Source organism: Plectropomus leopardus, chromosome 23, assembly GCF_026936395.1.
Source record: "Plectropomus leopardus strain MGB_pleo_1.0 chromosome 23, ASM2693639v1, whole genome shotgun sequence".
Classification (NCBI taxonomy): Eukaryota; Metazoa; Chordata; class Actinopteri; order Perciformes; family Serranidae; genus Plectropomus; species Plectropomus leopardus.
The window spans coordinates 19,075,984-19,103,815 of record NC_142198.1 but is presented as its reverse complement, the minus strand read 5'-3'; the positions used below and the strand labels follow the sequence as shown (position 1 = coordinate 19,103,815).

General features: G+C 38.2%; 1 protein-coding gene across 2 annotated transcripts in view; it reads left to right on the top strand.

Moving 5' to 3' along the window:
* The window catches only part of LOC121961945 (uncharacterized), a 266,687-nt gene that overhangs the window by 61,591 nt on the left and 177,264 nt on the right, over positions 1–27,832 (top strand). For both annotated transcript variants that reach the window (XM_088073625.1, XM_088073624.1), the window contains exon 3: positions 10,768–10,837. In XM_088073625.1, coding sequence (XP_087929751.1) covers positions 10,768–10,837 — 70 coding nt within the window. The remainder of the gene's footprint in view (positions 1–10,767; positions 10,838–27,832) is intronic.

Here is a 27,832-nt window from a genome sequence, read left to right as displayed (position 1 = left end):
TAATTTTGTGTCTCTTTGAGGCAACATTGTCTCTTTTTTGGTCATTTTGTGTCTCTGAGACACTGTTTGTTCACAGTATTCTCCAGATAAATATAACAAGAAAACTTTATGGCCTTAATAAGTCTAGTTAGCTTCACTTAAACAGAGTTGTTGTAGCTTTAGACTATTTTAGAGGGACTACTTTTGGAATTGGTTTTTGCAAGTGTGCATTTATTTGCAAAACACTTCTTGAAGACAGTAATGATACTTTCAGTAATGGTGATGATAATTATTACTTCTATAGGCCGACTGTTGTTATAATCAGCCCTTTAAGCCTGGTGCTTTAACGTAAGTACGACCCATGAAAATCAGATTTGTTTTAAACAGCCATCAAGCCCACTACTATGGAAGCCCTGAGAGGAGGTTTTTTGTTTGTTTTTTTTTAATTCAGTGCTCAGTTTCCTAATTCTGCTGTAAACCGTTTCCTCTTCTGTGTTTGACTGAAAAACGGTCATGAAAATCATATTTGTTTTACAAATAATCGATTTGTTTAAAACGCATTTTTAAATACGTATATAAACATCCTACAGTATATATTGTATTTAACAACACATATGTGCCATGTAACATTCATCACATATGTCACATATGTCAAGTGAGATGGTTGTTAACCCTTGAAACCTGGATCAATAGCAGTTTTGCTGTGATGCGTTTAGACATCTTTCACAAGCATTTAAACCTTTGAAACCTGAGCACATTGGGTTGATTTCTTTGGAAACATGGAAACAATGGTCTTTAGCATTTTTATATGCAAGATATGTCGGACAGATTGCAAGAAATTAGGAAAGGTGACAAGAAAATGACCTGAAAATTACATTTAAGGAGAGGGACAGAAAAAAGTTTTAAATTTATCAAAAAAGGGGGACTGACCAAACTGGTGTATTTTATCAGGTCTGTAGGGGTGAACTTTAGTCTCTTGTGGAGAAAGTGTGAAAATAAGTATTACAATGACATATATTTAGAAAAATAATCCAGACAAGAAAACAAACATTTTTCACAGATTTAAAAAAAAGCAACTTGAAAAATGATCCTTGCAAAATGTATTTTTTTCCACATGGTAAAACGTTTTAACCCACCTGTTTGAAAAATTAAAATTAAGGTGACGGAAGTTCGAAAAATTATCCTGGAAATATTTTTTCTTGCCTTTCAGGGCCTCCTTACTTCACCTTTACAAAATTATCTTTCCTGTTACAAACAACCACCATTGTTTATGAATGATTTGTGGTTTGTGGTTAGCGCTGTTGCCTCACAGCAAGAGGGTCCCTGGTCCGAATCCCGGTTGGAACGGGGTTCGGTCCGGGCGGGGGCCCTTCTGTGTGGAGTTTGCAAGTTCCCGTGTCCGCGTGGGTTCTCTCCGGGGTCTCCGGCTTCCTACCACAGTCTAAAGACATGCAGCTCAGGTTAATTGATGACTGTGAGTGTGTATGGTTGTTCGTCTATATGTGTCGGCCCTGCGATAGTCTGGCGAACTGTCCAGGGTGAACCCCGCCTTCCGCCCGATGACAGCTGGGATTGACTCCAGCCCCCCCGCGACCCTTATGGGGACAAGCGGTTACAGAAAATGACTGACTGACTAGTTCTTTAGGCACAAATGTCAGTTTTTCTGCAAAACATGCTGGTACAGTTTTGTTTTTTTTCTTTTCATTGTGAAAATAAGAGCAGTTTTTCCATAATATAATATCAAACAAATAATGTCATTGTATTTCTTCTTCTGAGAAAATCCTTGACTTTAATTTCTGCAGTTTTTGTGTGCAATACAAACATTTAGGTCTTTGAAATGACTGTAAATATTTCCTGAGTTTGTATGAGATTGCTGCAACAAAGTAGCTATTGAGAAAATCGACTCTTGCAGTGAAGAACACTTTGAGATCCAATTTGAGCATACAATATCCTGATGAATGAGGGCCATTATGTGAGGCAAACTGGGTGGAAATGCCAAAGAAGAAAGTAATAAAAGCGGCGGCCTTCAAAAACACTGCAGACCTCTCTGATAATTTCCTGAGACCAGGCGAGACACAGACATACAGATAGATAAGCCTTGTAGACATTGGTATTAATGCTGTGTAGATATTAGAGTTAAAGGATGTCTTCATCGACAGTTTTGAGAGATTTCACCATCAACTGTGATCAAATATTTAGGACACCATGTGGACTAAGAGCGGGATTAGAAATCTCACCTCTAACCTCGGAGCTCTTCATCCACTCCGAGTTGTTTCACTGAGAGATTTTGCAAGTCAAAAGTCAACACAGGGGGGCCCAAGAAAAGTCCAGACCCCAAACTTTTGAGTTTTGAGTTCATGTGTGTGTATCCAAATGGATAACTAATCACCACACTCTTATAGTCATATAGTGGGTACCACAACAATGTTGTGAAATGTAGCCCGATCTCAATCTGAAGTTGTCATATATTGCCGCTTTTGCAGTAATTTCAGTGTAAAATACTGACTCCAAGGGCCATATTGTGCATATGCATGAATTCGATTTCTACACCTTAATATATGTGCCTCTGTTGCCTAAACCTAACCATTCGTGGCAGCAGGTGTGTTAATTGACGTCCTGGTGTTGGTTGCCATGTGCTTCTGTTGCCAAAACATAATGAAGAGCAGAGAAGCTAACTAGGCTACAAACAAACTACACTACAGTCACATGATTTAACTTTGATGTCGTTCTATAGTCTCATCAAGCCACTTGTTAGCAACTTTTTTAAGATACATGAATGTTGTAGAACAAAACGTGAAAGTTTCTTCAGCTTGTTTTAACCACAGAATTGATTTCAGGTATCAAACTAAAACCCCATTTAAAAATCCCATTCACTTTGAGACAAGGTAATGCCACAATACCAACTCATTTCCAGGTTTTAGGATATATTCTTAGGGCACTCTTTAGAGCAACACCGTCAAAAGGGTTTGCTATCAATCAGCAGCCCAAATTTGCCTGTAGAGCTTCACCAAAGTTGAACTTGACACAAAAAAAATGCTGGAAATTATTTTGCTTCTGGAGTGAATTGATTTCAATATAAATCTTAACAGTGTTGTGACTAGGCCTTTAGTCAGGCCCAAATTTGACTTGAATTCCATTACAGTGAATATTTATAACCAATTTTATAGAGCTAACCAGCATGCTTTACAACAGTTTTGTGCTATATAAGTGTTTCTGTTAGTCAAGACTTCCCTTTGGATTCAGTCATATCAATCAACATGGGAAAATCTTCCAATTGAGGGAAAAGTTTTTTGTTTTCCTCAATGTCGGCCTGTAGATCATTCAGATTTTTTTTTGTCCTCTACTCCACTTTGATCTGAAAACTCCCCTCCACTCCCAGTTGGATCGCAGTGCCAGTTGTCACCTTCACCGTGCATTTCATTCCCTCTAATCAACCACACCTGGCGATACACCTGGCACTCCTGTCATTAGTGAACTCCCTGATTGCGATGAGCTACACTGGCCCCCTTGTGTCTGATTCGAGTCTTTTGTTCAGATGGGCACACACGGGATTAGAAACTGTAAGAGATTATCTTTGTCCACAACATGAATACAGGTTGTGTTATACCTATAAGCATTAAAATGGTCAAACTTGATTTTTCTATCCTCATTTTCTTTTGCATTCAAATGTCAATCAAGAGACGTGTTGTGCGGGCGCAGTTAGGGGCAAATTAACCTCAGCGCTAACACACTTACGGATCTCATTAAGACAGCTGCATGATGACAAGGAGTCGTCAAGAGGAAATCTGGTGCGTTTCAGCTCCTTCCCACCTTCTTTCCCCGTTTGTTTCCTTTCTGCATGAGACTCCATCATTTTCATCAGGCCAGGGGAACAAGGCAGTGATACTCAATTTATGGCCCGTGGGCCAAATAATGCACCCTATAGGGTGCCAGGTGGCCCCCCAACAAATGTTTAATTCAAACTAAAAAATAATAAAAGTTTTAAGATCCTAGAGATGTCCTTCAAACGTGCTAAAATTCGAGATATATCCCCAAATCCTAGACATGTCAGGCAATCCTGAAAAAAATCCTAGAATCTTAAAATCCTAGAAGTGTGCTAAAATCCTAGACATGGCCTAGAAATGTCTTAAAATCTTAGAAATGTGCTAAAATGCTAGAAACATTTTATAATCCTATAAACGTTCTTACATCCTAGAAATGTGCTAAAATCCCTGAAATGTCAAAAAAAAAAAAAAATCTAGAAATATCCTAAAATTCTAGAAACATGTATAGGGCTGCTGCGACTGCCCCCTCTCCTCCCCGCATTTTGCAAAAGTGGCCCCCAGCAAAGCAAGTTGAGTATCTCTGGAATAAGGCGACTTTCCTTGAGGTAGAAGTTACCCGCTAAAGAGGCCTCAGGGAGGAGGAGGGAGAGAATAATGATGGTGGGATGCCGCTGTGTCTTAAAAGGGCTTCCCACTGAGAGAGGAGAAATAGAAAGACACGACTCTTCCTCACACCCCCTTGACATCCAGGAGAGAAGGAAGTAGGCGAGCGAGCTTGAGGGGAAGCAGGGCAGAAGAAGGGTGAAGGAAGGAGTGTAAGTGCGAGTGTTTTGGGAGGAGAATTGTGTGCCCTGTGCCCTCATCAACAGGTCTAGTTATCCACTGGGGTCTACGGCTCCGCTGACACAATGAATAATTCCCCATGTCCTCTGGCCCTGGCGCTGACCCGGCAAAGGGGCTATAATTAATGCATAGCTCGATCTCACAGATGAGATGGAGCAGATGCAGATTTGGATTATTAGATAATATTGTAAGAAGGACAAAAACTTACATTCGCAGCTGCTTCTTTGTCTCAGTTGTAGTTCCTCCACAAAAAGCCATTGTTTGGTATGCACCCCAGTAAGTGCTTGCATATGCACACTGCGACAGTTAGTTTAACGTGCCCAATGTCATACAGATATCCAGCAATGTCAAGATTTGTATTTCTCTGTGTTTCCAATTTCATGAGACAGTGATGCGTGACAGCAGTGACAAGAACTCCAAGGTGCCGCACTGCCCAGGTATTCACTGAGCAGTGCTGACTGGGCTGTTGAATTTCGCTTTTTTTCCTCTCTCCTCTTCCTATTTCACTTTTCGCAAAGCTCTCGCAAATGAGATTCCACCTGTCAACTGAATTTGGGATGAGAGGGCAGAAAGAGAGGGGGAAGGGGGCTAATATGATAGCCAACAAAACCATCTTGTTTCTGTCATTTAAGTTTTATAATGGGCAGCGGTGGAAGAAGTATTCAGATGTAACACTGAAAAGTAATAGTAACACAAAGCTGCTATCCTCTAAAAGTAAATGTTAGGCATTCAGACGTTTCATTAGTAAAAGTACAAAATTATTAGCATTAATATCTGATTTAAAAATTAAAAATAGAAGTATTCGTTATGAAGAAAGGCCCATTTCTACAGAGCCCCTGAAGTCCTGAGAGGTCATCATATTATCATATTATCTAGTGGGAACAAGTTATTTATCATTTGTGCAACTATCTCGAGGAAAGAAGTTATTATCAAGGGGGAACAAGTTTTTTTTTTTTGTGGAAACAAGTTAAATACATTTTGGCAACAAGTTATTAACTTGAAGGAACATGTTCCAAGTTTATTTTCTTGTGGGAACAAGTTATTATCTTGTCCACACAATTAAATGGTCTTGTGGGGACAAGTTATTTTGGGGAAACAAGTCATGTTCTTGTGTGAAATAAAGTTTATGTTGCAGAAAAAAGTTATTTCATGAACTTAAATTAAATAAATAAAAATCTTCAGTGCACAATTAAATTATCTTGTGGGAACAAGTCATTATCTTCTTGGAAAAAGTTAATTATATTTTGGGAACAACTTAAAAAAAAGTTTAAAATAAAACAAAATTTTAAATTTATATGTTCTGCAAAAAAAGTGAATTATCTAGTAGGAACGAGTTATTTTGCGCACAATTAAATTATCTTGTGGGAACTAGTTGTCTTCTGGAACAAAGTCAGTTATAATGTGGGAACAAGTTGAAATAAGGTTAAATTGAAACAATTTTTAAAAAGTTTGTATTTTGAGAACAAGTTATTATCTTGTGCGTAAATGTTAGTTATCTTATGGGAACAAGTTAATTATTTAATGGGAACAAGTTTGTATCTATTGGACACAATATTCATTTCTTGATGGAAGAAATTAATTGTTTTATTGGAGGGAACTAATTATCCTGCGTGCACAAGTTAATCATCTTGTGTGAAGATGATGCTAACTTGTAAACAATAGATATTTCACTTGTTCCCAGAAGATTATAACCTGGTTTGCACAAAATTAAAAATATCATCTTTCAGAAATTTTGGGGCTCTGGACATTTCAGATAAATGTGTCAAACAAATTGTTTTACAGACTAAAAAATACAATGTCTATCCATAAAACATCTCGATTTGTTGAATATATTTTCTGTTAGAAACCTAAATCTGTTAGGTGACTTAAGGTGTTTAATAAAACTAGTGTAAACATATAATAACTCTCTGAGTTGTAATGGAGTAAAAGTATAAGGTAGTATATAATAGGAATACTTAAGTACCTTTACTTTCTAGCACTAGTAATTAGAGATTAACATTCACAATAGTGTGCAAAAAAAAGCTACGACACGGCTGCTGTCAAATATTTTTAGACATTAGTGAGATAAAAAAGATTTATTTCTCCTTTTTATCCAATATAACTGTATGACCTTTGACCTTCCACTGTTTAACTACAGAGCTAAGTTTCCCTCTCTCTCTCCGTCGTCTTGACACCGATCACCCCGCTTCTCCAACCAGCAGGTGAAAACAATCCTTTTTCCTCTCCTCGCTCCATTTCATTCGTTATTATGTTAATTAGATTTTCCCTCCAAAGTCAGCTTTGAATTGGGTATGTCTGCCGGTGATTAGCTCCACTCCCGTCCTCGGCTGTGAGCTGAATACAGTATCGAGGCTGCAAAACGGGCGATACAAGTCTGCAATCCCACTACCACCAACTCACCCCCCCAGAAGACTTGCCCTTGCACATGTCCTGAAATAAGAAAATCTTATTGATGTCTGAAATATAGCTGACCCATATCTGCGCAGAGAGATCGGGGTTGTATTTTCCTTCAATATGTTTTCCTTTCAACCCTCATGCATGTAAATGACGGCCCATTTGATAAACGCTGAGAAGGGAGAGAAATAAAAAAAAAAAAAAGAGCACTCGCTTATCTGTTCATTTAACTGCTGAACTTTGAGAGTGCAGCTGGTTTGCCCAAGAGAGTCTGGGCTATTTGATGATGTTTTGAAATGTATTCACTTCAATTAAATGCAGTGCTAGTTTTAAAAAGTTTGGGGGTATTTAAAGGGAGTAAAAGATTGCTTTGTTCAGAGCGTCTGTCCTACCCACCTGCTCTCGAAATTTAAACACGCTGACGTTTCAGATCAGGCCTTTGTTACACACTGGGGATGTCAAGGTTGAAAGACCTGGGTTTTCACAATCCAGTCGGCAGGAGAAATGTTGGCATTGTATGTTTCTGCCTCAGATATGTAACATTTGTACGTTAAAATGTAGCAGATGTGTTTGAACTTTACATTTCCACAGTGCTATAGTTAACGTGTGGTTAGGTTAAGGCACAAAACTCACTTGGTTATGTTAAGGAAAAGTTTGTATTTTGGCTGAAAACAACCAAGTTTGCAGGCACAATCACTGCTGGAAATTCCTCTGATGTCTCACCAATAAACAGTTTTGTTAAAAACACTAAAAAAATGCTTTTACTGGTGGAAAACCAGTTTGATGTCTTTCCAAATAAAACACCAGGTTTTGTTTCGCAGTTGCTTCAAGAAATGCTGCCTACATCGAGCTTTAACATCCTGTTTTGGTGGCATAGTTGCTGCTGGAAGTGCAGTTGTCTTGCTAAAAAACACTCAAATTTGATTTGGTGGGACAGTTGCTGCTGTAATTGCCACGAACATCTGGCTGAAAAACAACCAGTCCTTTTAGCCAAGTCAACGCTGGAAATGCAGTCAATATCTCCCCAAAAAACAACCAGTTATAGTGACAGTCGCTGCTGGAAAAGCTGCCGATGTCTTGCTAAACAACCTCTTTTGATGGTACAGTAGCTAGAAATGCGGCCAATGTCTTGATAAAAAAAACAACCAGTTTTGGTGGCACAGTCGCTGCTGGATATGACACCAATGTCTTACTTAACCACCTCTATCCAGTATTTCCACTCATCTCAGCTTATGCTGCTTCAGTTTTCACCCTTTTTTCACCTTCATTATGGCATCACTTCACACAGAATCACTTTTTTAAGATGGTGAATAAAGATTTAATCACATTATGACACCATAATTTAATCCTGGTTCCAGTAATTACAGAAACCTTCATCTAGAGAACGTCTGGCCCTCCAACTCTGTAAAAAACAAACCCCCCCCAAAAAACAAAAAAGTTATTACTTTTCTTTAGACACCAACCACCTGAAACTTGAGGCCACTTCGCAAAGTTGTTATAGAAATACTCCTACTGTTCTGAGTTTGGAAGTTGTTTTAATCTAAAACTGGGTGTAAAGTTGTCTCTTGTCCTACTTTACGGGAATGCAATATTTAATCACTAGAGTACCCCCCTCTATGAGCCAAAAAAACCCTGCAGAAGACTAATTTTCCTAAAAATCTCTGATCTGAATTTCCTGACACAGAGGGACATCTAGTGATAAGCTCTCACTTTGTCCTCTTAATGCTGCAGAGTAAAGACAGACGGGTGCGTGACTACGGACGTAGCGTTATTGCTCCACCACTCGCAGGCAGCCCAGATGCTAGAAAGCTGTCGAAACTGGCCCGATCCTGGTTTGGGGTTAATTAAACTTGCAAACCCTGCGGCGGGGACGGGCTTCCAAGGCCAGGACTGAAGAGGACACGAGCTTGAGGTCAGCAGGACCTTGTTAGGTGGAGCACGGGCTTTGACATAACAGCGATGGGAAATGGTTTGTCAGGTTCAGAGAAGGGGCAGAACGGGAAGGCCGCAGCTGCACTCTGGGAAGGTGAAAAATGAAACCGCTTCGGCGAAGGCGTGGGAGTGATCCAGCCGACGAGCAGGTAGCGTCGCGAGACAGATGATTGCCAGCAACCCCCTCCTTTCAAGCTGAATGTCGGTGAGAGAAGCATGTTGGATGAGCAGCTGTACAGGAGCTTTCTGCTTCCTGCCAGCTTGTTCAGCAAGGTGACCTTAAACTAGTTTGGCGGTGGTCCCAAGGCCCAAGCTGTGAATCTCACAGGAGGGTTTAGTGGCAACAGAAATCACTCTGCCACTCTTGCCAACAATTATGAGAGCCACGTCTGTGAACTCACCACACTTTTTACTGTCCGCGGCCTCTCAGCGAAAATGAAACAATACGCCGGAATGACAGTGAGAAATTACACCTTGGGTTTAATCTTCGTTTTGGCTGGCGGAGGATATCGCCAGCATCTACAGAATGTTTTATGGCATCGCCAGCCTTTTCAAGCCTGAAATAAATCACCTTCAAACAACTGACAGGTGTCTGTGAGGCCAGTTTAAGGCATGTGCATGGGGGGGCTTCTATAGCCCCAAATAATTCCCACTTTGAGTGGTTATTGTCCCTATATCAGGGATAAACAAGCTCTATTTTGATGCTGTTGTATGACTCTGGCACCTTATATAAAAGCACATAATGTCTGGGGGGGTCACCCAGAACCCTGTAGGGGCCTTGATATGGCTGGCAGGCCATAATCATCTTCACACAATTGACACGCATCAGGAAGTGGAAATGACACGGCTAATTTTAACAATCATGTAGCTGTTAAAACTTTTTAAATGGCTTTGTTTGATGTGAAACCTCGCTGCATTGAATTTACACTTGTGGTAGCATTGCAACTGTGTGATTTTCTCACCTGAAGATCAAGAGGTGCTTCGCTCCCAAGTCGTCTCATTAGCACCCAGCGCAGGAATAAGGGTACAAAGTGACATACGGTATAGTGGCAGCCATTATCATAAGCTAATAGGTCTCTTCTGACATTTCCAAGTAACTTCAGGCATGCAGCCATAACTACTGCGAGAATAAGGACTTAAAAGTGAGCCTTTGGGACCGGCAGCCGATCAGTGCGTCTCTATGCATCAAGGACCCCTGTCTCAAGGGTGCTCTATTTTTCGCCAGCAGAAAGGTCTTTGTGTTCCAAGTCTCACTTAACATGGTGCATATCTTACATTTCCCGGGAAGACTCCCTACAGTGGCTGCAGTTAGTTAAAGTTGGGTATTCTGAGGTTATATCATTATCACTTTGGGCTATATTGTGTGTGTGCAATTGAAGACTTTATGGTAGTTCTCATAAGAATGTAAAGATGGAGGGGAAGCGACAGTAATACAAATTTCTCTGGATATATTGTAACATCTGTGCGGGGTCTCAAAACTGACAAAATGCCGTGAAAGGTTATTCTACACATTACGTAGTTTAGTTTGTTGAAGGTATGTGGAAAGAGATATAAAATCACACACATTAAATTAAGATTTTGTTTCAAAAATGCAAAATAAATAAAAAAAAGTAAAAATATGTGTAATAAAACTGAACCAGTATACCCAGCAGACACATTCAATATACAACATAAGTATTTAATGTGTGAAAAAGAGTAGGACAAAGTAAATGCTCCTCAAATCCTACCCCCTTTTTATACTTTATACAGTCGAACAAGTCAAACAGCACTGAAATTTTGCAGATTTATCGGCAAAAAGTTGGATATCTATACATCCAGCACTTATTTTGTCTTTCTGTTGTTTGGTGCTGAACAGGAAGTGGACAGTGGAGTTCTACAAGCCAGAAACAACTGCCTCCTGAGCTGAAAACGACACTACGACACTGGTGAGTGTTAACCAGAACAACCCGTTTACGACACTTTGTCAGTTGTGCTCCATGAATGCGTAGTTGTGAGATTGTGTATGTTTGCGTCATGTGATTACACGGCTTTGACGCGGCTTTATGTGTCAGGAGAGGAAGTTTGAATAGCTGGAGAAGGATTATCCTCTTCCTCTCTGTTTGGCTCGCCATCCTAATGTGACCTTTAGGAGAATTCCCCATTAGCCAGAGGGAGGCACAGAGCGCGTGTTGTGCAAAGGCCACTGTGAGGGAAGTGTAGCACCCGGCGGGAGCAGAGGTGTGACAAAAACCTCACCGCAGATGCCTTAAACAATCGCACTGCTGCTGTTGATTCATATAGAAGCTTTACAAATGTTTTTTGGATTCAATACACGGGGTTAGAGGCTACCTTTCACATCGATTCACAACTTTACTTTTGAATTTGCTTGTTAAAAGAAATATATAATGAAATTAGAATGTACACAGTAATTATTGTGTTATCATTGCTACTAAAATGATGTTTTTACTGTCTTTATTTATGTATTTTTTATCCATAATCTTGCAGAGGAAATAGAGTGGAAGGTCATTTTGCTTTCGCACGTCTTCACCTTAGTCAAAAATTCTTCAGCAGAAGTAAAGATAAGCAAAACAATTCTAAGAATTACCATTCTTATAATTCAAGGTAATAGCTTTTTCATCTCATTTACATCAGAAAACAATTTTTTGCAGCGTGTGTGCCTGTCTGGGAGAAAACGGCAACACAGAAAACAGAGAGAGGAGGGGGAAATAATTAAAACTTGAGGGAAATTTAGCTTTTATCTGTTTTTTTTTCCCTTCCTTTCCTTTTTGGTTGATGTTGTTTGGGGCTTAAAAGCCGCCTTGTCAAGCTGAAAACAGAAATGAATGCATGTTGAGTGAGTGCGATTTGTTTTTTTGATGTTTTCCCAACAAATAAAGCAGGTGTTAACAGCGAGAGATAGATGAGGGACAGTGCATTGGTGGTTTGGGAAAATAAGTAGCCTCCCTTGTCATAATAATTATTAGTTGATGAGGCATGGACTTTTTGTGAACAGTGCTAATTCTGTGAGATCAACATGAGAAGCAACACATTCAGTTATTCTTGTGGAGTTTTGGTTTGGTTTCTGAGGTGAAATGTACAAAACTTTGCATCAATTCTGAACTTAAAAGTGGCTTTATGTCGCATGAATTACAACTGTAAACGTCAAACATTGATGCTTGCGTAATTGCACTTAAGTCAAGTCCGACATATTTCAACAACACCACAATACCACATATATTCATGGTCCCAGCAGGCCTAACCTTAATGACTTTGGTGATTGTCTGGCTTTTTCTCTGGCACCACCACAGCGTTCACATATGCAGCTGTAAGTGTATTTAAATAGATTGCATTGCAAAAAGACGCATTGTACCCTAGTAGATATATGTGTTCCCCAGAGGATGAATCCTAGAAATGTCCCCTGATTTCACTTGAATTTTCACTTTTCATGAAAAATATCTCAAGATGAATTTTTTTTATGCTATTTTGAGCAACATGCTATTCTAAGGAGGTTTTATTCTGTTTTGGATGACATACTATGCCATGACATGACAATATAGTAATTTTTTAAAAAAATTTTTACACTTTTTCAGGCGTCATATTGTACTATGAAATTTTTTTATATAATTTTGAGCGACGTACCATACTATTTATATGCTACTTCGGACAACAGAGTATACAGTGACATATTTTACAAGATTTAGGACGACATACTGTACATATGAGTCAGGACTGAAATATCTCAACGACTATGGGATGTATTGCCTCAAATTACATAGATATTCATGGTCCCCATAGGTTGAACCCTAATGACGTATCCTCTGTTTTTTTTTTTATTAAACACCACTGTAATATTCTTTTTATTCATTTTATTTTTATGCTACTTCTACTGTTACCTATTGTTATGATTATTATTATTAGTAGTAGTAGGAGAAGTGGCAGTGGTAGTAGTAGTATTGTTTTTAGCAGTAGTAGAATTATTGCATCTCAGTTTACAGGAATATATTACACGTGCTATGACAAAGAAGTGTGTGCGCTGTTCTTCAGGAGCTGCATGATCATTTTATGAGTGCATGTGTGCCTGCACGTATTGTATGTGTAAATTTCCATCCTTTTTTTCTCCCCAGTTTAAACTTGAGTCTCCCATTGTGGCTGAATCACCTTAATCAAGCACTATTGTCAGATGCACAATGGCAGTCACAGACATTCGCACATAAACACATCCTCACACCTGCTCATTATCATGTAGACTTCATCTGAAATGGAGCCACTTTAGCTGCATCAGAGCCCAGCGTTAAGCTCTGGTGCGAACGTGCAGCCTCCCTCGCTTTTAAGAGGTACCTGCCCGGAGCAGTGACTGGAATCTGTGTGTGATTGGACGACTTGTTCCACTCAGGATTAGAAATGGAGAAACAAGACTTGGTGTATTGGATGGAGAAAAAGAATCAGACAAAAAAGCGAACGTGAGATGATTTTATGATAGAAAGTCCTAAAAACTGCACAGTAATACCAGCAAGGAGCTTATAAATGTGATGAAATGAATTGAATTTTGGATAAAGTATGATCAGGATTAGTGATCAATAATAAATCTGGCTGTAGATACTACTGAGGACACCTTTTTCCCCTGAATTTTAGGGTTTTAAAGACCCATAGGGAGTTTAGATTTTGTCAGTATGTTGAAATTAAAGCGAATAAGTGAACTTTTTTTTCCCTTTTTTTTTTTAGTAAAACATGTAGGATTTAAAAAGCTTTCCACCGATTTCTCCACATTAGGAACTAATTTACTCATCATGAGGACAGCAGCTGTGACAACAGTGATGAAAGATGATATTGATCTGCATTATGGGAAGTGTAGGAGACTGTTTTTTGAGTGTTTCTATATGGTTGAGGGAGTAATCTTAATCAAAAAATAGTTTTAAAAAACAGTTGAATTAGCTGAAAGGTTGCACCGTGCGAGAGTAAGGGGTGTATCTGACCAATCGACGGTCACTCAAAGTAGCCTGTCCTTAATTAATTATGTGTGTTTTCAAGGCGAATTACAATGTAAACAGGTGAGTTAATTGTCATAAATGTTGAAATTAGCTGCAGACACCAAAACTGTTTTTTGCACCAGGCTGTAAACGTTTATTTCTGCTGTAAAGTCGGGCATTTTAACATGCGTGTCTATAGGGATTGACTCACTTTTGGGGTCAGCCTCAAGTGGCCTTTAGAGGAACTGCAGTTTTTGGCACTTAACGGTTGGCTTCAGTTTACATCCTCAGAGGTTGTACCAGCCAAATTCAAGTGCTGCTTTTTCACACACAAAAGTAAATAAGTCAGTTATTAAGAAAGTAAATCGTTCAAAAAGCAAAATGAATAATTATACGCCAAAAGTTATTTATAAACTTGATACTTTTTTGAGGAATGCACTGCCTTTACTTAAGAAACATTTGTGCTCCATAACATGCGACCGCGATTTTGAGCCACAAATATGAATGAAATTTACAAAAAATATTTAAAATTTGATGGCATGACTTAAATTTAAATTGTCACAAACCCAAAAATGTATGTAATCATCATACATGGTATTGTACTGTATGATTGCAGTACACTATTGCTGTTAATTAATTCATTGAAGGCTTATATCTGACTCAATATTTCTAAAATAGAAATACTAAATATTTTTCTAAATGCATATTTACTATTTTCATAGGAAAAATACAATCTTAAAGACTTTACAAAACCCTGGATAATAATAATTTAATAATAATTTAATCTAGTTCTTAATGTAAAATAGCAAGAGCCGCAGCTGTTACAACTTATTTAAATCACCCCACATTCTCCACAAATTAATTAATTCCTTAGCTGTGACTTTACACACCTCTATATGTCGGTGTATCTCACAGGACTAAATTTGCATCGATTCGGTCTCGGATGTTAGGTTGCACATCCCAGGTGCAGCGGAAGTCTTTTTAGCTCTTATCTGGAGCAAGATTACATACAGTGACTGAAGGCGTGAGACATGCCCTTAATCTATGTTAATATTAAAAGCCTGATAAATGTGAGAAGGGCCTCAAATGGGAGTTGGGATGATTAATACTGTTTTATTTATGGCAGTCATATTCTGTGGCGTCTGAAATATTGTCCCGCATAGATCACAGAAGAAAAGCAGGGCAGCTGATGCAGTAGCTATAGTCGCTGTGTGTTTGTGTTTTATTTATCAGCTTTACGTGAAGCACTTAAGCTGCGAGAATAGAGGCTATCAACAACTTTTTGTGCGTGTTGTGGGAAGCAGAAAGTGCGCTGCTTCAGGCTGCAGTTGACCTCTTTGTGTCTGGGGCGATCACTGGAAGTTACCCGGAGAGCTGTGCAGAAGTCTCATCATCTGTGGAAACATCTGTGTGAGGAAAAAATCCCTCCCTCTGTTGTCATCCATCTTTCTTCCTTCTGCTTCGCTGTCTCCCTCCATCTTTCTTCCAGCATAAAGTTAAGGGTCCGCTATGGAATTACGAGTATCAGAGGTGATATCTCAGGTAGGGCTTATTCTACCTCATTGTAAAAACTCAGCAGACCAAGTCAAGATCTTTTTGGAGGTCAGTCTGATTTCTTTAAAAAACATGGGGGAAAGAAGGCGTGAAATGTCCCGCACATTGAAAGAGAAATTAATACAAAATTGACAACAAAATGACCAGACAAAGAAGTAATAGAAAAAAATCATACAACTCCATAAAAATAATAGTAAAATTAAATTTAGAATTATCAGACAGTAGTATTTATATTCATTATTTATTTATTTATTTTATCAATTTTTTTCCCAGGTCATTTCTGTTTTTTATTCATTTACTTTGTTTTTCTTTGTTGGTGAATTTTATTTATTTTTTTTGTTTAGTTTTATTTTTCTGACTTTCTTTACTAACTGGTGAGGTGTATCTTACTTTTCTTGCGTCTTTTTTTTTATTTCAATTTGTTGATTTATGTCCAAATTTAGAAGCGGCATATAGCGTCTTCGATGTGACACCAGATGCTTTCAGCCGTTATCTACAAAGACAAAGTTAAAGCTCAAGTTAATTAACATGAAAAAAACAAACTTTAACAATTCACAGGTGAAAAAAAGACCGAGGTGTGATCTTCATTTTAAAAATATAAAAAGTTGTTAAAAACATTACAGTGTTCAGCCTGACAGTCATAAGCAGAAGGATGGAAAGTGACGTGTGCACCTTTTTCCTGTGGGGTGAAAATAAACCTGCAGCTAAGCCTTTTCTAAATTTGGACCGTAAGCACATAGACTGAGGGAGAAGTGAAAGAAAATAAACTCTTAAGAAAAACATTGACAAAGAAAAAAAACAGGAAAAAAGTTACTTATGAAAAACAAGAAGCTGCACAGTCGTCATTCACATGTTTTTCATCTAATTGTGGCACAGTTAACGGATACATAAAAATGAAACACAACAACATGCATCGTAATTTGATTTATTTCAGGCATTTTAACTCGTTATAGTAGTATAGGGTCGTGTCATGTCATAAGGTTGCTTCTGTCACACTCCACTGTTTTTCTTTCTTGTTTCACATTCTAATTAAAAGCAGCACGTTTGGGTAATTTTCTTCCATCGCCTTAAGAAACAAAACCACGAGTTGTGGAAAAAACAGACTAAGATCATGTCAATCAGGAGCCAAAGTCAGATTCAGTTCATTAAGTAAACATGCCGACTCCATGAATGATGCAAAAGTGTTGGTGGGTAACAAGCAGAGAAAGTTACCTCATATTTCCCATCAGATTAACGAGAGCAGAATCATTCCTCTGCATTCCACAAACATCAATCTCAGAGATATTTTGCGAGACAAACAACCAAATAGTGATACACTTATTATGCGTGCTACGAAAATCAGTCGCCAGAATAAAAGTGTGTTTCTGCAAGCAAAGGACACGTTAAATTTGTGTGTTGTGATGTGGCTGATGTGGTTTAACAACATTGTGGTTGGTGTGTGGTTATTGTGATGGAATAACCAGAATGACGACTTTCCCGACGAGATCATTCACATGAACAGCCTTACAGAAAAGAGCAACACTAAGATATATTTTTAACAATTTTGTTATGTGTGCCATTATTTTGAGATAGTTTTGCAGCTGTTTCACCCAGTGACATCAGGGACATTTACGGCTGTGTTTCTAGTAACAAAATGGTGTGTTTTTTAATCAGGATTTTGGAACATGCCTTGGCACGTTTGTAGCAGCAAAAAGTGGCATTTTTCATAGAGTTTTTGAAATTTTCAGCTGCCTTTGTAGCAACAAAATGGGGTATTTTTTATAGAGAGTTGAAGACATTTTCAGTTGTATGAATAATTTGAATGACCAATTTCCCACTGGGAAAATTCACAAGAACAGTCTCTCATGTCAGAAAAACAACTCAGGAACTTGGAGATAATTTTATAACATGAGTTGGAGACTTGATGTCATAAATGCACAAAGGAAAAAAAATTATTGATATTATTATCATTATTGAATAAATAAACGCATAAAATCTGTGTCTTTGACAGAAAAAGTTGATGTCAAACTTTGAGTCAGTAATTTGATTTATGGAGAAAGGATTGAAAGTGTGAAGGAACACTTTTTCCTATTTTTTTGTAAATATTTAATAATGTTTATTTATATTGTTTTTGAGAATTATAAGTAAAAGAACCAGAGTTCGCTTTAGGATAAGTGTTTACTGTCTTTTTTAAAAAAAATTTATTTATTTTATTTTTATTTCACACCAAATAAATAACTACCAAATCAAAAACCAAATCAAAAACTACATTGCTCAGCTTCAGGCAACTTAGAAAATGCAGTAAAAAAAAAAGGATATAAAAAAAGGATATACTGTGCTGACAAAAATCAGTCAGGCTGCAAACTTTTCACCACCTCCCTCCATGAGCACACGCCCCAAACATCACCTGTTTTGTCTTCAGTGACAGCACCTCGTGCCGCCAAACCTGTCTTTCACTCTGTATTGTTAGAGCACATCAATCAGCGGTGCATGTAATAACACCGAGATATTTCACACTAATTTGCACCTGAATGGAATATATGTAGAGGGTCTTACGGCTGCTGCAGGCTTTATATTTTGTAGCACCTTTGCATTCCCCCTGGCATGATGAATCCACACCATAATTTAAATGTTGCTGGAGTTGTTTATCTATTTTAGTGACCCCTCTGCCTACAGCCGCTGCACTTTGTGGGAAATGCTAATGTGTGTTATTGATTTGTTTCTTTTTTTTCCCACTTTAAGTCGTGAATTTCACAGTGGCCTCTTGAAGTGCACCGGAGCACTTAAATGAGATTGTTTAAAGGAGGAGATATTTACCTTGGCTGTTTCCCTATAGCAGCTGCGGGGCTCATTATATGTGGCAATATGTTCAAAGTCTGCTGGACAAATTTTGGATTACTCAGTGCTTTAAAGTGGCAGTTTTGGGGACTTGAAGCTGTGAAAGTCTGCCAGAGTTGATGCTGGATTTGATAAAAGAGACGTTCTTGCAACAACTGTCACATGCAGGGACACACTATTGCAAAGGAAACTATTTTGTTATGTTTACCATGAATATATTGAGATATTGGACAGGGAGTTTTGCAGCTGCCTCACCAGTGAATTCAGCAAAAGCAGGTGTTTATTAAAAATAATAAGGGACATTTCCCACGCTATATGGAGCAAAAAAGCAGGTGTTTTTTATAGACAGTTTGGGACATTTCCTGCCATGTTTGTAGCAACAAAAGCTGTCATTTTTTTTGAGAATTGAGACATTTATAGGTGTGCTCGTTGTGACAAAAGCAGGTATTTTTTTTATCAAGAGACTGGGACATTTCCAGCCATGCTTGTAGTAACAAAAGCGGGCAGTTTTTATCAAGAGGTTAGGATATTTTTTGCTTTGTATGTAGCAACTAAAGCAGGCATTGGTAAACAAGACTTTAGCACATTTCCAGCTGAGTTTGTAGCAATAAAAGCGAGTATTTTAAGCCAAAACATGCTACGTTTTAATGCTACATGTGGCTTTGAAGTAGCACTTTCTTGAGGGGATAAATCTTGGGGATTGGAGGCAGTCAAAGTCGACTCTAAACGTGATAATGAAATGATTTGGCAGTGTGCCTCTATCTTGCTCCTGCAACAAGTGATCAGCAACTGTGTGTCACGCTTGCACATGCACGAACACACAGTTGCGAAGGTAAAAAGGGCAACAGGCATGACTGAAAAGGCTGTCTTAGCAGTTATTAAACCAAGTGCAATTTACCACAAACTCCTTAAGTTCAACAAGTTTTTTTTTTATGTCGGTGAATGGCTCTCCTCTATCACAACGTCTAGAACCAGAAATATGGAGATATCTTCACCTCCTTGTTGATTATTTTAATCGAATCCCCCCTCTCCGGGATTTCACAGAGGCTTATCAGGAGGCAGGCTGGCTGGGAATCCGTCTTGCTCGGTAAGGTGTAGAGTCTCGGGGACACAACACCTTTCTGAAGCGCCACACAAAAGCCCCCGAGCGCTGCTGAGAGTGGCAGATATCACCGCACCCCGCAGCTCCACAATCACAAATACATACATTTAGTCAGAAATACAAGGGACTTTGCTGTTGGGCAGATAATGACACTGCCAATCCTGTGAAAATGCATGACTGAAGGGGGAGGAAAATAACCAAGGTTACGGAAATGGGTAATATTGTCAACAGAAAATACACAAATATGTTTTTTTTCTTCCTGGAAAACCAATGATCTTCAAATATTCCACATAATTTCAAATGTAGCACGGTGTAACTGGGCAGGCGAGGCGTGCTGCTTATCTGTTGTATTGACACGGTCCAACAAGGACACTTACATCCACCAACATGAAGAACATAAATACCAAACACTGGGCCTCATGCAGTAACAATCTCTTGTATTTCACCTATATTTTCTCTTAAATTCCTATTAAGAAAATAAATTAGTCAGCATCAGATGCACAAAATGTTCTAAACCATCCAAATTTGCTCTTACTCAAGTGTGCCTAATATTGAATCCAACTTGATCATAAGACACCCGTTTGCCCCCTAAACTCTATGTAAGGGCAGGTGTTGAGCCGTGTGCAAATAATTGGAGAGATGCCACCAGAAACAGGCTGTAAGAAGTGTCAGTGCTGGTGTTACGGGAAAATCCAAACACAGTTTTGATGCCATAAATGCAGTTTCACTACTATTACTTAACCTATTAAACCTGAGCAAACTGGCTTGATTTCTTCCAAAAAATATGAGAGGAAGGATATGAGCAAGGAAAGAAGAAATGAGCCCCAAATTAGCATTAGTTAGTAAAAAAAGAAAAAAAAAAAAGAAAAGAAAAAAGAAAATTACCTGAAATTAACCAAACAAAGAAAGTAAAAATACAGAAAACAGGAAATTACCTAAAAAGTATTTTTTAAAATGAATCTAAATAGTAATTTATAAAAAGTATAAAAATTACAAGTAGAATTTTCTTGTTATATTTACTTTTTTAAAAAGCCAATTTTCAGGATCATGACTTGACCTCTTTCAATGGTTTGATTTCTTTCAGAATCACGGAGAGAAGGCAATTAGCAATGAAAGAAGATATGTCAAGAAATAATCAAGAAATTAATAAAAAGTACCATAAAAATACCTGAAAAAGGGGCGGGGGGCAAAAACAAAACAATACTAAAACAAAAAAGTAAAAATAATAATAATACATTTTTAATTTAAAAAATATAATAATAATTCTGTAACACAATTTTAGATATGTAATTATTATAATTATAAAATTAATTAATTAATTTAAATAATGTGCAATAAATTAATATTAAAGTACATTGAATGATCTTGAAGTCATGTTCCTTGAATATAAAATGGAGAAACAATTAGTGGATTTTGAAAGTGAGATGTTTTTTCATCTTTATAAGCAAGCTCTCAATCACATGTAAGAAATGAGAAAAAATAAGAAAAATTTACTGAACTCCAAAATGAGTGGATACTAACAAGACACGGAAAAATAGTAAAAATTACATTTTTGGGCACATTGCTTCCTGCATGAGGCCCGTTGATTTTCCTCAGACAGTCATAGTTTCTGCAGATTGAGAAATGGTCTAAAAGGCGTAATGTATACAGACAGGCGGCGACTGTAGGCCGTCGGTGAACTGTTAGACGGAGGAGATTTTCGCTGAGATGGTAAAGCAGAGAATGGGACACAGTGAGTAATTGAAAACATCCCAGACAGGATGTGGTTACAAGGGAGATAGATTACACTTTGTTGAAAAGGATGTGAAGGAAACTAATGAGTCAGTATTTCAGTAATTGTCCTCAGCTAAGAATAAGCATCGACTGAGACGAGTCTGAGACAGCGGGCCTCTCTTTAGACGGCATTTAGATCGCCGTGTCACCCAAGCCTAATTGCAAGGTGACCATTCTATTTGAGAAGCTCGACGCCGACGCCGGACTCGGATGATGGGTGACTCTGTGCAGCTTTTAATGAGCTGCGCTGCTGTAAACACGCTTTCATGCTTTTCGGTGGTAATTATCATAAAAGAAGGAACCTTAAGGCATATGTTAATCCTTTTTCACTTTTCTTCTGCTGATATTGTTTGTTGCTGCTCGTGCTGCGTGCCAGTTAAATCAAATAAACTGTGAAAGTGTCCAAAGAATAGTGTAATTACTCTAACTTTGGCTCAGGATTGAATTGTTCCTCTGAACACAAAGTAATCAAATGGAAGTATTAGTTTCTCGAAAGCTGAACACACACCAACACCGACACAGCTGAGGCCAGACACATTCAGACAGGAGAGTAGATTTCAGTACAATGACTTCGGTGCGGCAGGTTGGGAAGTGAATGTGACAAAAAAAGCAGCTTTTTCAGGTGAGTTAACGTGCTTCAGCCTACAATGACGCACGCAGCCCAGTTGCCAGAGGAAAATGTTGTCATTGTACATTTCCACAAATCAGTGATTTTTAGTAAACAGCACGTGAGCAGCCTTCATTCGATGGTGGTGGGGATGGTGGATGTTGTGAAAACTAGGTCTCATTTGGCGAAACATGGCTGCCCTCCCAGTCGCCATCGTGGCATCGAAACTGAGCGTTTTGAGTGAGATGTTGTGGCATTTCCAGTAGCAATTATGGCACCAAAACTGGATGTTTTTAGCGAGACCTTGGGACATTTCCAGTCGCCATTGTTGCACCAAAACAGTGCATTTAACGAGATATAGGGTATTTCTGGTCATGATTGTGAATAAAACCAGGTGTTTTTTGGCAAGATTAGGGGGCGAGTCCAGTTAAGATTGTGGCACCAAACTGAGCATCGCGAGACAGACGCTGGGACATTTCCAGTAGGAATTGGGGCACCAAAACTGAGTCTTTGCATGTAGTATATTATAAATGATTCATTTTTTGTGTTTGTGTTTTTTTCCCTCAAAAAACATATTGGCTTCATTGTAAAAAAACAGGCATTAAAAATGTTAAAATTCTGAAAAGTAATTGATTTAATTTAAGTCTCAAGCAAGAAAAGACGAACATTTCACATCAAGCCTCATTTGCGATGTTCTTTTCTCTTCTGGGTCAAGTATATGTAAGAGCACACATTTGTTCTTTTCCTCAAGGTCCGGCTCATGAGAGACCTATTCAGATCGGCAACAAGTAGTCCCTATTAAATGTCATTATTGAGCGATACACACACCACCTTGTCTGCAACCTCCTCTCACCGAGAAGTGCTTCAGTTTCTCTCATCCATCTTGACCTTGCAGTCAGCATGTGTCTCCGCTCAAAGGGCGCTGCGAGATTATGGCAGTTCAGTGATTTTGTCAAAGGATGGCCCGGGTGATGATTTATCAGGCACCCTCTATTAATTTTTCAAACACAAATGATGGTCATGAATCACGCTTTACGCTGACCGCCCCTTTCCTGACCAATGTTGACCTTTGCATACGTCTTGAATGGCTAATTTGCTAATGCTTCAAAGTTGCCGGCACGCTTCACCTCGTGGTGACTTTGGTGAGTTTTGAACGTTTTTCGGGGAAGTTTTTACAGGAGACAGAAAGAAACCAACACATGGGAGATTACAGTGTGCAGCATGGTGAGCCAACCATTACATCCTGCCCTCTATCATGGCTGTTATTTCGTCTATACAACACTGATGGTTGGATCTCCACTCTGCCCTTGACCTTTGTGTAACCAGATGTCATTCATCTTTACCCTTTGAAACCTCAGCCAATTAGGTTGATTTCTTTAACTAATATATATATATATATATATATATATATATATATATATATATATATATATATATATATATATATATATGAAAAATGTAACGAGCTACCCAATAATTAGCAAGAATCTTTTTTAAAAAATCAAATAAAATTGGTGAAAAATTGGACCAAATAAAGGGAAAAAAATGAATTGGAAAAAAAATCTATAGCATAAATTTAAATATATAATTATGATAATTATGAATATGATGTTGTGGACATGCTTCCCAAGCATATTTTTTTTAATAATTTAATTTTCTTTTCCTTTCTTTTTTTTTTTAAATATAATTTTCTACATTACTTGGCAAGTTGCCTTTTCCCCTAAATGTTTCTGGAAAAATACAGACCATTTGGCTCGGGGTCCAAAGGTTTGAATACCTTTAAAAAGCGTCTGATTGCAGCACAAGAAAAGTGATTTTGATCCAGGTTTCACAGGGTTAAGAAGCGTCATAATACCTATGGTTTGAGAGAAGAGGGATAAAAAAGGGATGAGCATCTTCTCAAAATCGTTGTTTGTGTAACTCGTGACAGAACGTGTTAACAAGGTTATGACAGCAGGCCGCGGCTGTATTTCACAGCGTTTCATCTGTCATGTAGGGATATCAGGAGTTTAATGGCGCCTGCTCTCAGCCTGTGACGTGTAACCAGCTTCCATTATTAGAACAGTTTCACCCTCTGATTTATCTCTTCATTTTGACCATTGGATTTTTTCTCTCTCTCTCGCCTCACCAATTTCTCCCTCCGGGGGATCGAAAGTGGTGAATCTCGAGTCGTGATCTTGTCAGGTGTTGTGAAAATCCACTCTGCGCGGCAATTCATCAGTATCCACATTCTGCGCACACATCCCTTCATCTATCTCTGCGGTACCATAAAAATCAATTGATTTGGCCTGCAAAGTGCTTTTTATCACGGTTTCTTATGATTTCCATTGAACGGGCTGCTGGAAGCGGCTAAACTCTGCTACAATACTTCCTGCAGCAGCTGTCAAAACGCTCATGATGCATTTGTCAGACCGGTTGTTGTAGGTGTTAGACTGTTTATTTGCCTAATATTAAAAAAGGGCAGGTACTACTTTTTATATACTATATATGTGGCCTGTTTATTTGTTTGTTTGTTTGTTTTTTTGAATGTCAAAAAGACATGCGATAGACTGAAAGCGTTAAAAGATAAAAGATTTAATAATGTCAAAAAGTGAAGAAATCAGTTCCATAAGTAATAGGTTGCACTTGAACGGAAAGAAAAATCAAAAAATATCTTGGACTCGGTGTTACGGTATTAAAATCTAGAGTGTCAAATGAAAGAAGTTCGCTGTATACTGACAACCAAATTGCAAGACTAAATTTTCTTCTTTGCTAATACTGCACATATTTACACTTCAATAACACCATTGTTACTGTGCGGTTAGGTTTAGGCACAAAAACCACCTGATTATGGTAAGGAAAAGTTCGTGTTTTGGCTAAAAACACCTCGTTTTGGGAGCCTTTTGGTCCACAAAGAGAGAAGAATTATTAGAAGACTAATAATAAAAAAAAAAGGAAAAATGTCAAAATTATATATATATATTTTCTTTTTTTGCTAAATTCCAGATAATTTTTTTGCAACTTGTAATGCCTTTCTGTGTGTTTTAAAGCCAATATTCCCCTCTGGTGACCAAGCTGTTCTTTGTGTTGGTGGAGCCCAAAATTGAGTCAAAATCAGACTTACTGTCCATTTACTGGGTAGACATAAGCACAGATTTTAAAAAATGCTAATGTTGTTGTATCTACTGGATATGTAAATATGCAGTTTACTTACACGTTGGATCTACAATTTTATAAGGTGATAAAATATCAATGTTGTTTTTACAGCCTTGTTCCGCTGCCCTCAAGTGGCCATTTATTGTGAAATCCTCAGGTCTTGAAACAGTAATGAGATGTTTTTGTGCTGTGATGTCTCTCAGCAATGATGGCAATTGCCGCTAATGCTAACTGCAAAGCCCCAAATTTATTCCAAACAGAAAATGTAAAAAGCTTTAAGCAAATTAACTGGGAGCAGGCTGAATTACATTTTGTTTGTGTTTTCCAGTCAGTGATAATGATACACTGTGGTGCAGACAGCTATGACTCTTAGCGTTTTTAGCACTCACACACACTCCACAGTCTGAATGTGTGAAGTTATAATAAGGGCTTTACAGATTTGTAACAGACAGCTGCCCTACATAATCACTGACACAGCAAAAAAAAGAAGAGAGAAATGCAAACACAGGTTTTTAAATGACAAAGATATGCTGGAGGCTCTCCGCGCCCAACGCTGCAAATCAGGTGGCGAGGGAATGCTTCCTTTGTAACAAAAGACGAGTTATGTTCCGCGCAATAGCAGCCAGAGGGCAATGTCCGGCACCGGAGCCCAATATCTGCTGTGTAACATGTGATTCTCCTATCTCCCCCCCCAAAAAAGCCTCGACACAGAGCCCCTGCCTTCACAGCAGATTAAACTTCAGTGGTGTTGATGCTAAGCCTGGACTCAATGCAATCTTCTCAATGCCAAAAGACGTTTGATTATGGTTTAAAATACTGAAACAGCTTGAGGATTGCTTGGGTTATCTTGCTCAGCACACGCAAAGTTGAAAACACCACTGGCGAGATTAGATAAATAAAGTGCGCCGTGTTTTCTGCAACTATTTAAATGTAGTAAACTACTACTTTTTTTCACTGTAGCCAAAGGCAGTGTCGTCATTAGACACGGGCGTCCGAGGCCTCAACCCTGAATGTTGTATAAACAGCCCAGAATCTTTTTCTTTTTCTTTTTTCTTTTCAAAAATAAGAATAAACCTAAGGGACTGCTATTTATTTATCATAAGAGGGATGTGGATGGATTTTTTTTTCAACCTTCCCCAAAGCTACAAATATTTTTTCTATGTCCCTCCCTAAGAGACTCAGAAAAAATGCATGGATTTGTCCCACATGTGTTCAAGGTTTATATTTCCAACGATGATTTCTATTTTTACGGATTCAGGCATAAATGGTGTAACAGTTGGTAATTTTTATTTTGGGGAGCCCATGGGTTTGAAATGCATTGTTTTCTTTAAAAACTGCCAAAAATTTAGTTATTTGAAAAAAATCAGCAAAAAAAGAGAAAGAAATTGGCAAAAAAAGAACAAATTTTTTTTAAAAAAAGAAAATTTGCAAAAGCTTTTTAAAAATCAAGGCAAAAGTTTTCAGCAAAGAATAAAGGCGGGAAAAATCACCAAAATGTCCTTTTAAAAAAAATGAAAGTTTCCAATACTTTCTAAGAAATAAATTGCCATAAGTTTTTAAAAGTTAAAAAAAGGAGGTTGTCAGCGATAAATAATGTGCCAAAGTGCTTTAAAAAAAACATATAAATCGAGCTTGTTCTTTAAAAAGACCCCCACCCCCGTGGACCCCTTTACAAAGACCCCAATGTCCACAAATCATAGAAACGCCCCTGTCCAAAGGAATGCGCCAGATACTCATTAACGAGTGCAAACACATGTGCTCGTTGGCTAACGTGCACCTGCAGCCTCTCCAAAGCCATATGCATATGCGCGCTCATATTCATCTTTCACTCTCAGTCTTCCTCTGTTTCTAAAATAGGAATATCAGTGATGAGCAGTGCAGCTGGAGACAATAAACTGGTAGAAGAACCAATTACCAGCAGGTGACAAGCTGGTGGTTCAGGGCTTTCAACATGTCATTATCTGCACATCGACATTTCCAAGAGCCCTGACAGGCCATTTCTGAGGCTGCCATGGCACGCCGCCATGATAAACCCGGGGAAAAGAAAGAGAGGGGGGGGTTTCTTTTCACAGACTCTTTTATTCACTTTCACACGCACAGTCGCACAATGCACAACAATGCAGGTGCACGAACATAGAGGAAAATATCATTTATCTTCTTCTGACTAGTTCTCAAACATACACACTAGGAATGTCAGCCGTTAATCAGTTAACCTCCAGTGTTGTTTTGGAGCGATTACACGTGTTGGTCTATCAGTACATTTACATGCACAGAAAAGTCGAGCTACAGTTATAGCTCGATTAGGGCATGTAATGGGTCCTTGTCCCAGTATACAAACACCGTCGGCTTATTGGCGAAAGTATGTCTGACTCTCCCAGTAGGTGGCGATATACCCTCTTTCAGCTAGGTGCTGTTGGATGTTCTTCTGGTTGACTTATTACGTCACATACCAAACCAGTTAGAAAGTGGAAAACGTGCCGCAGGTTGAACAGTGACAACAAGGATAACTTTTTTGACACTAAACATTTCATAAGTTCTCTACACCAGTGGTTCCCAACCAGTCCAGTCACAGAGAACCGAGTTCTGCTTTGTCGACACACAAAATAATCACATATTTAGTTTTAATTGACAAAATGTAAACAACACGTTGGCTTAGAATACAAAGACATAAAACATATTGCAGAAAAATGAAAAATATTTCCAGAAAACTATGTTTTTAATTCCTCAAAATAATATTAATATTAATATAATATAAATTAATATTTAAAGATTATGCTACAGAAAACGAATTTTTATTCTTTTTGTTTTTAGCACTATCTTAAGGTCACTTAGAAGTTTGTTTTTGTTTTTACATTTCTTTTTTTGTCTTTGTTTTCAGATTTTTTTTTTTTTTTTTAATTTTTTACAAATTTCCAGCAAATTTTTGGGCAGTTTCTTGTTAAGTTGATCATGGCATTTTTGAAAGAAATCAAATCACTATTTTCTG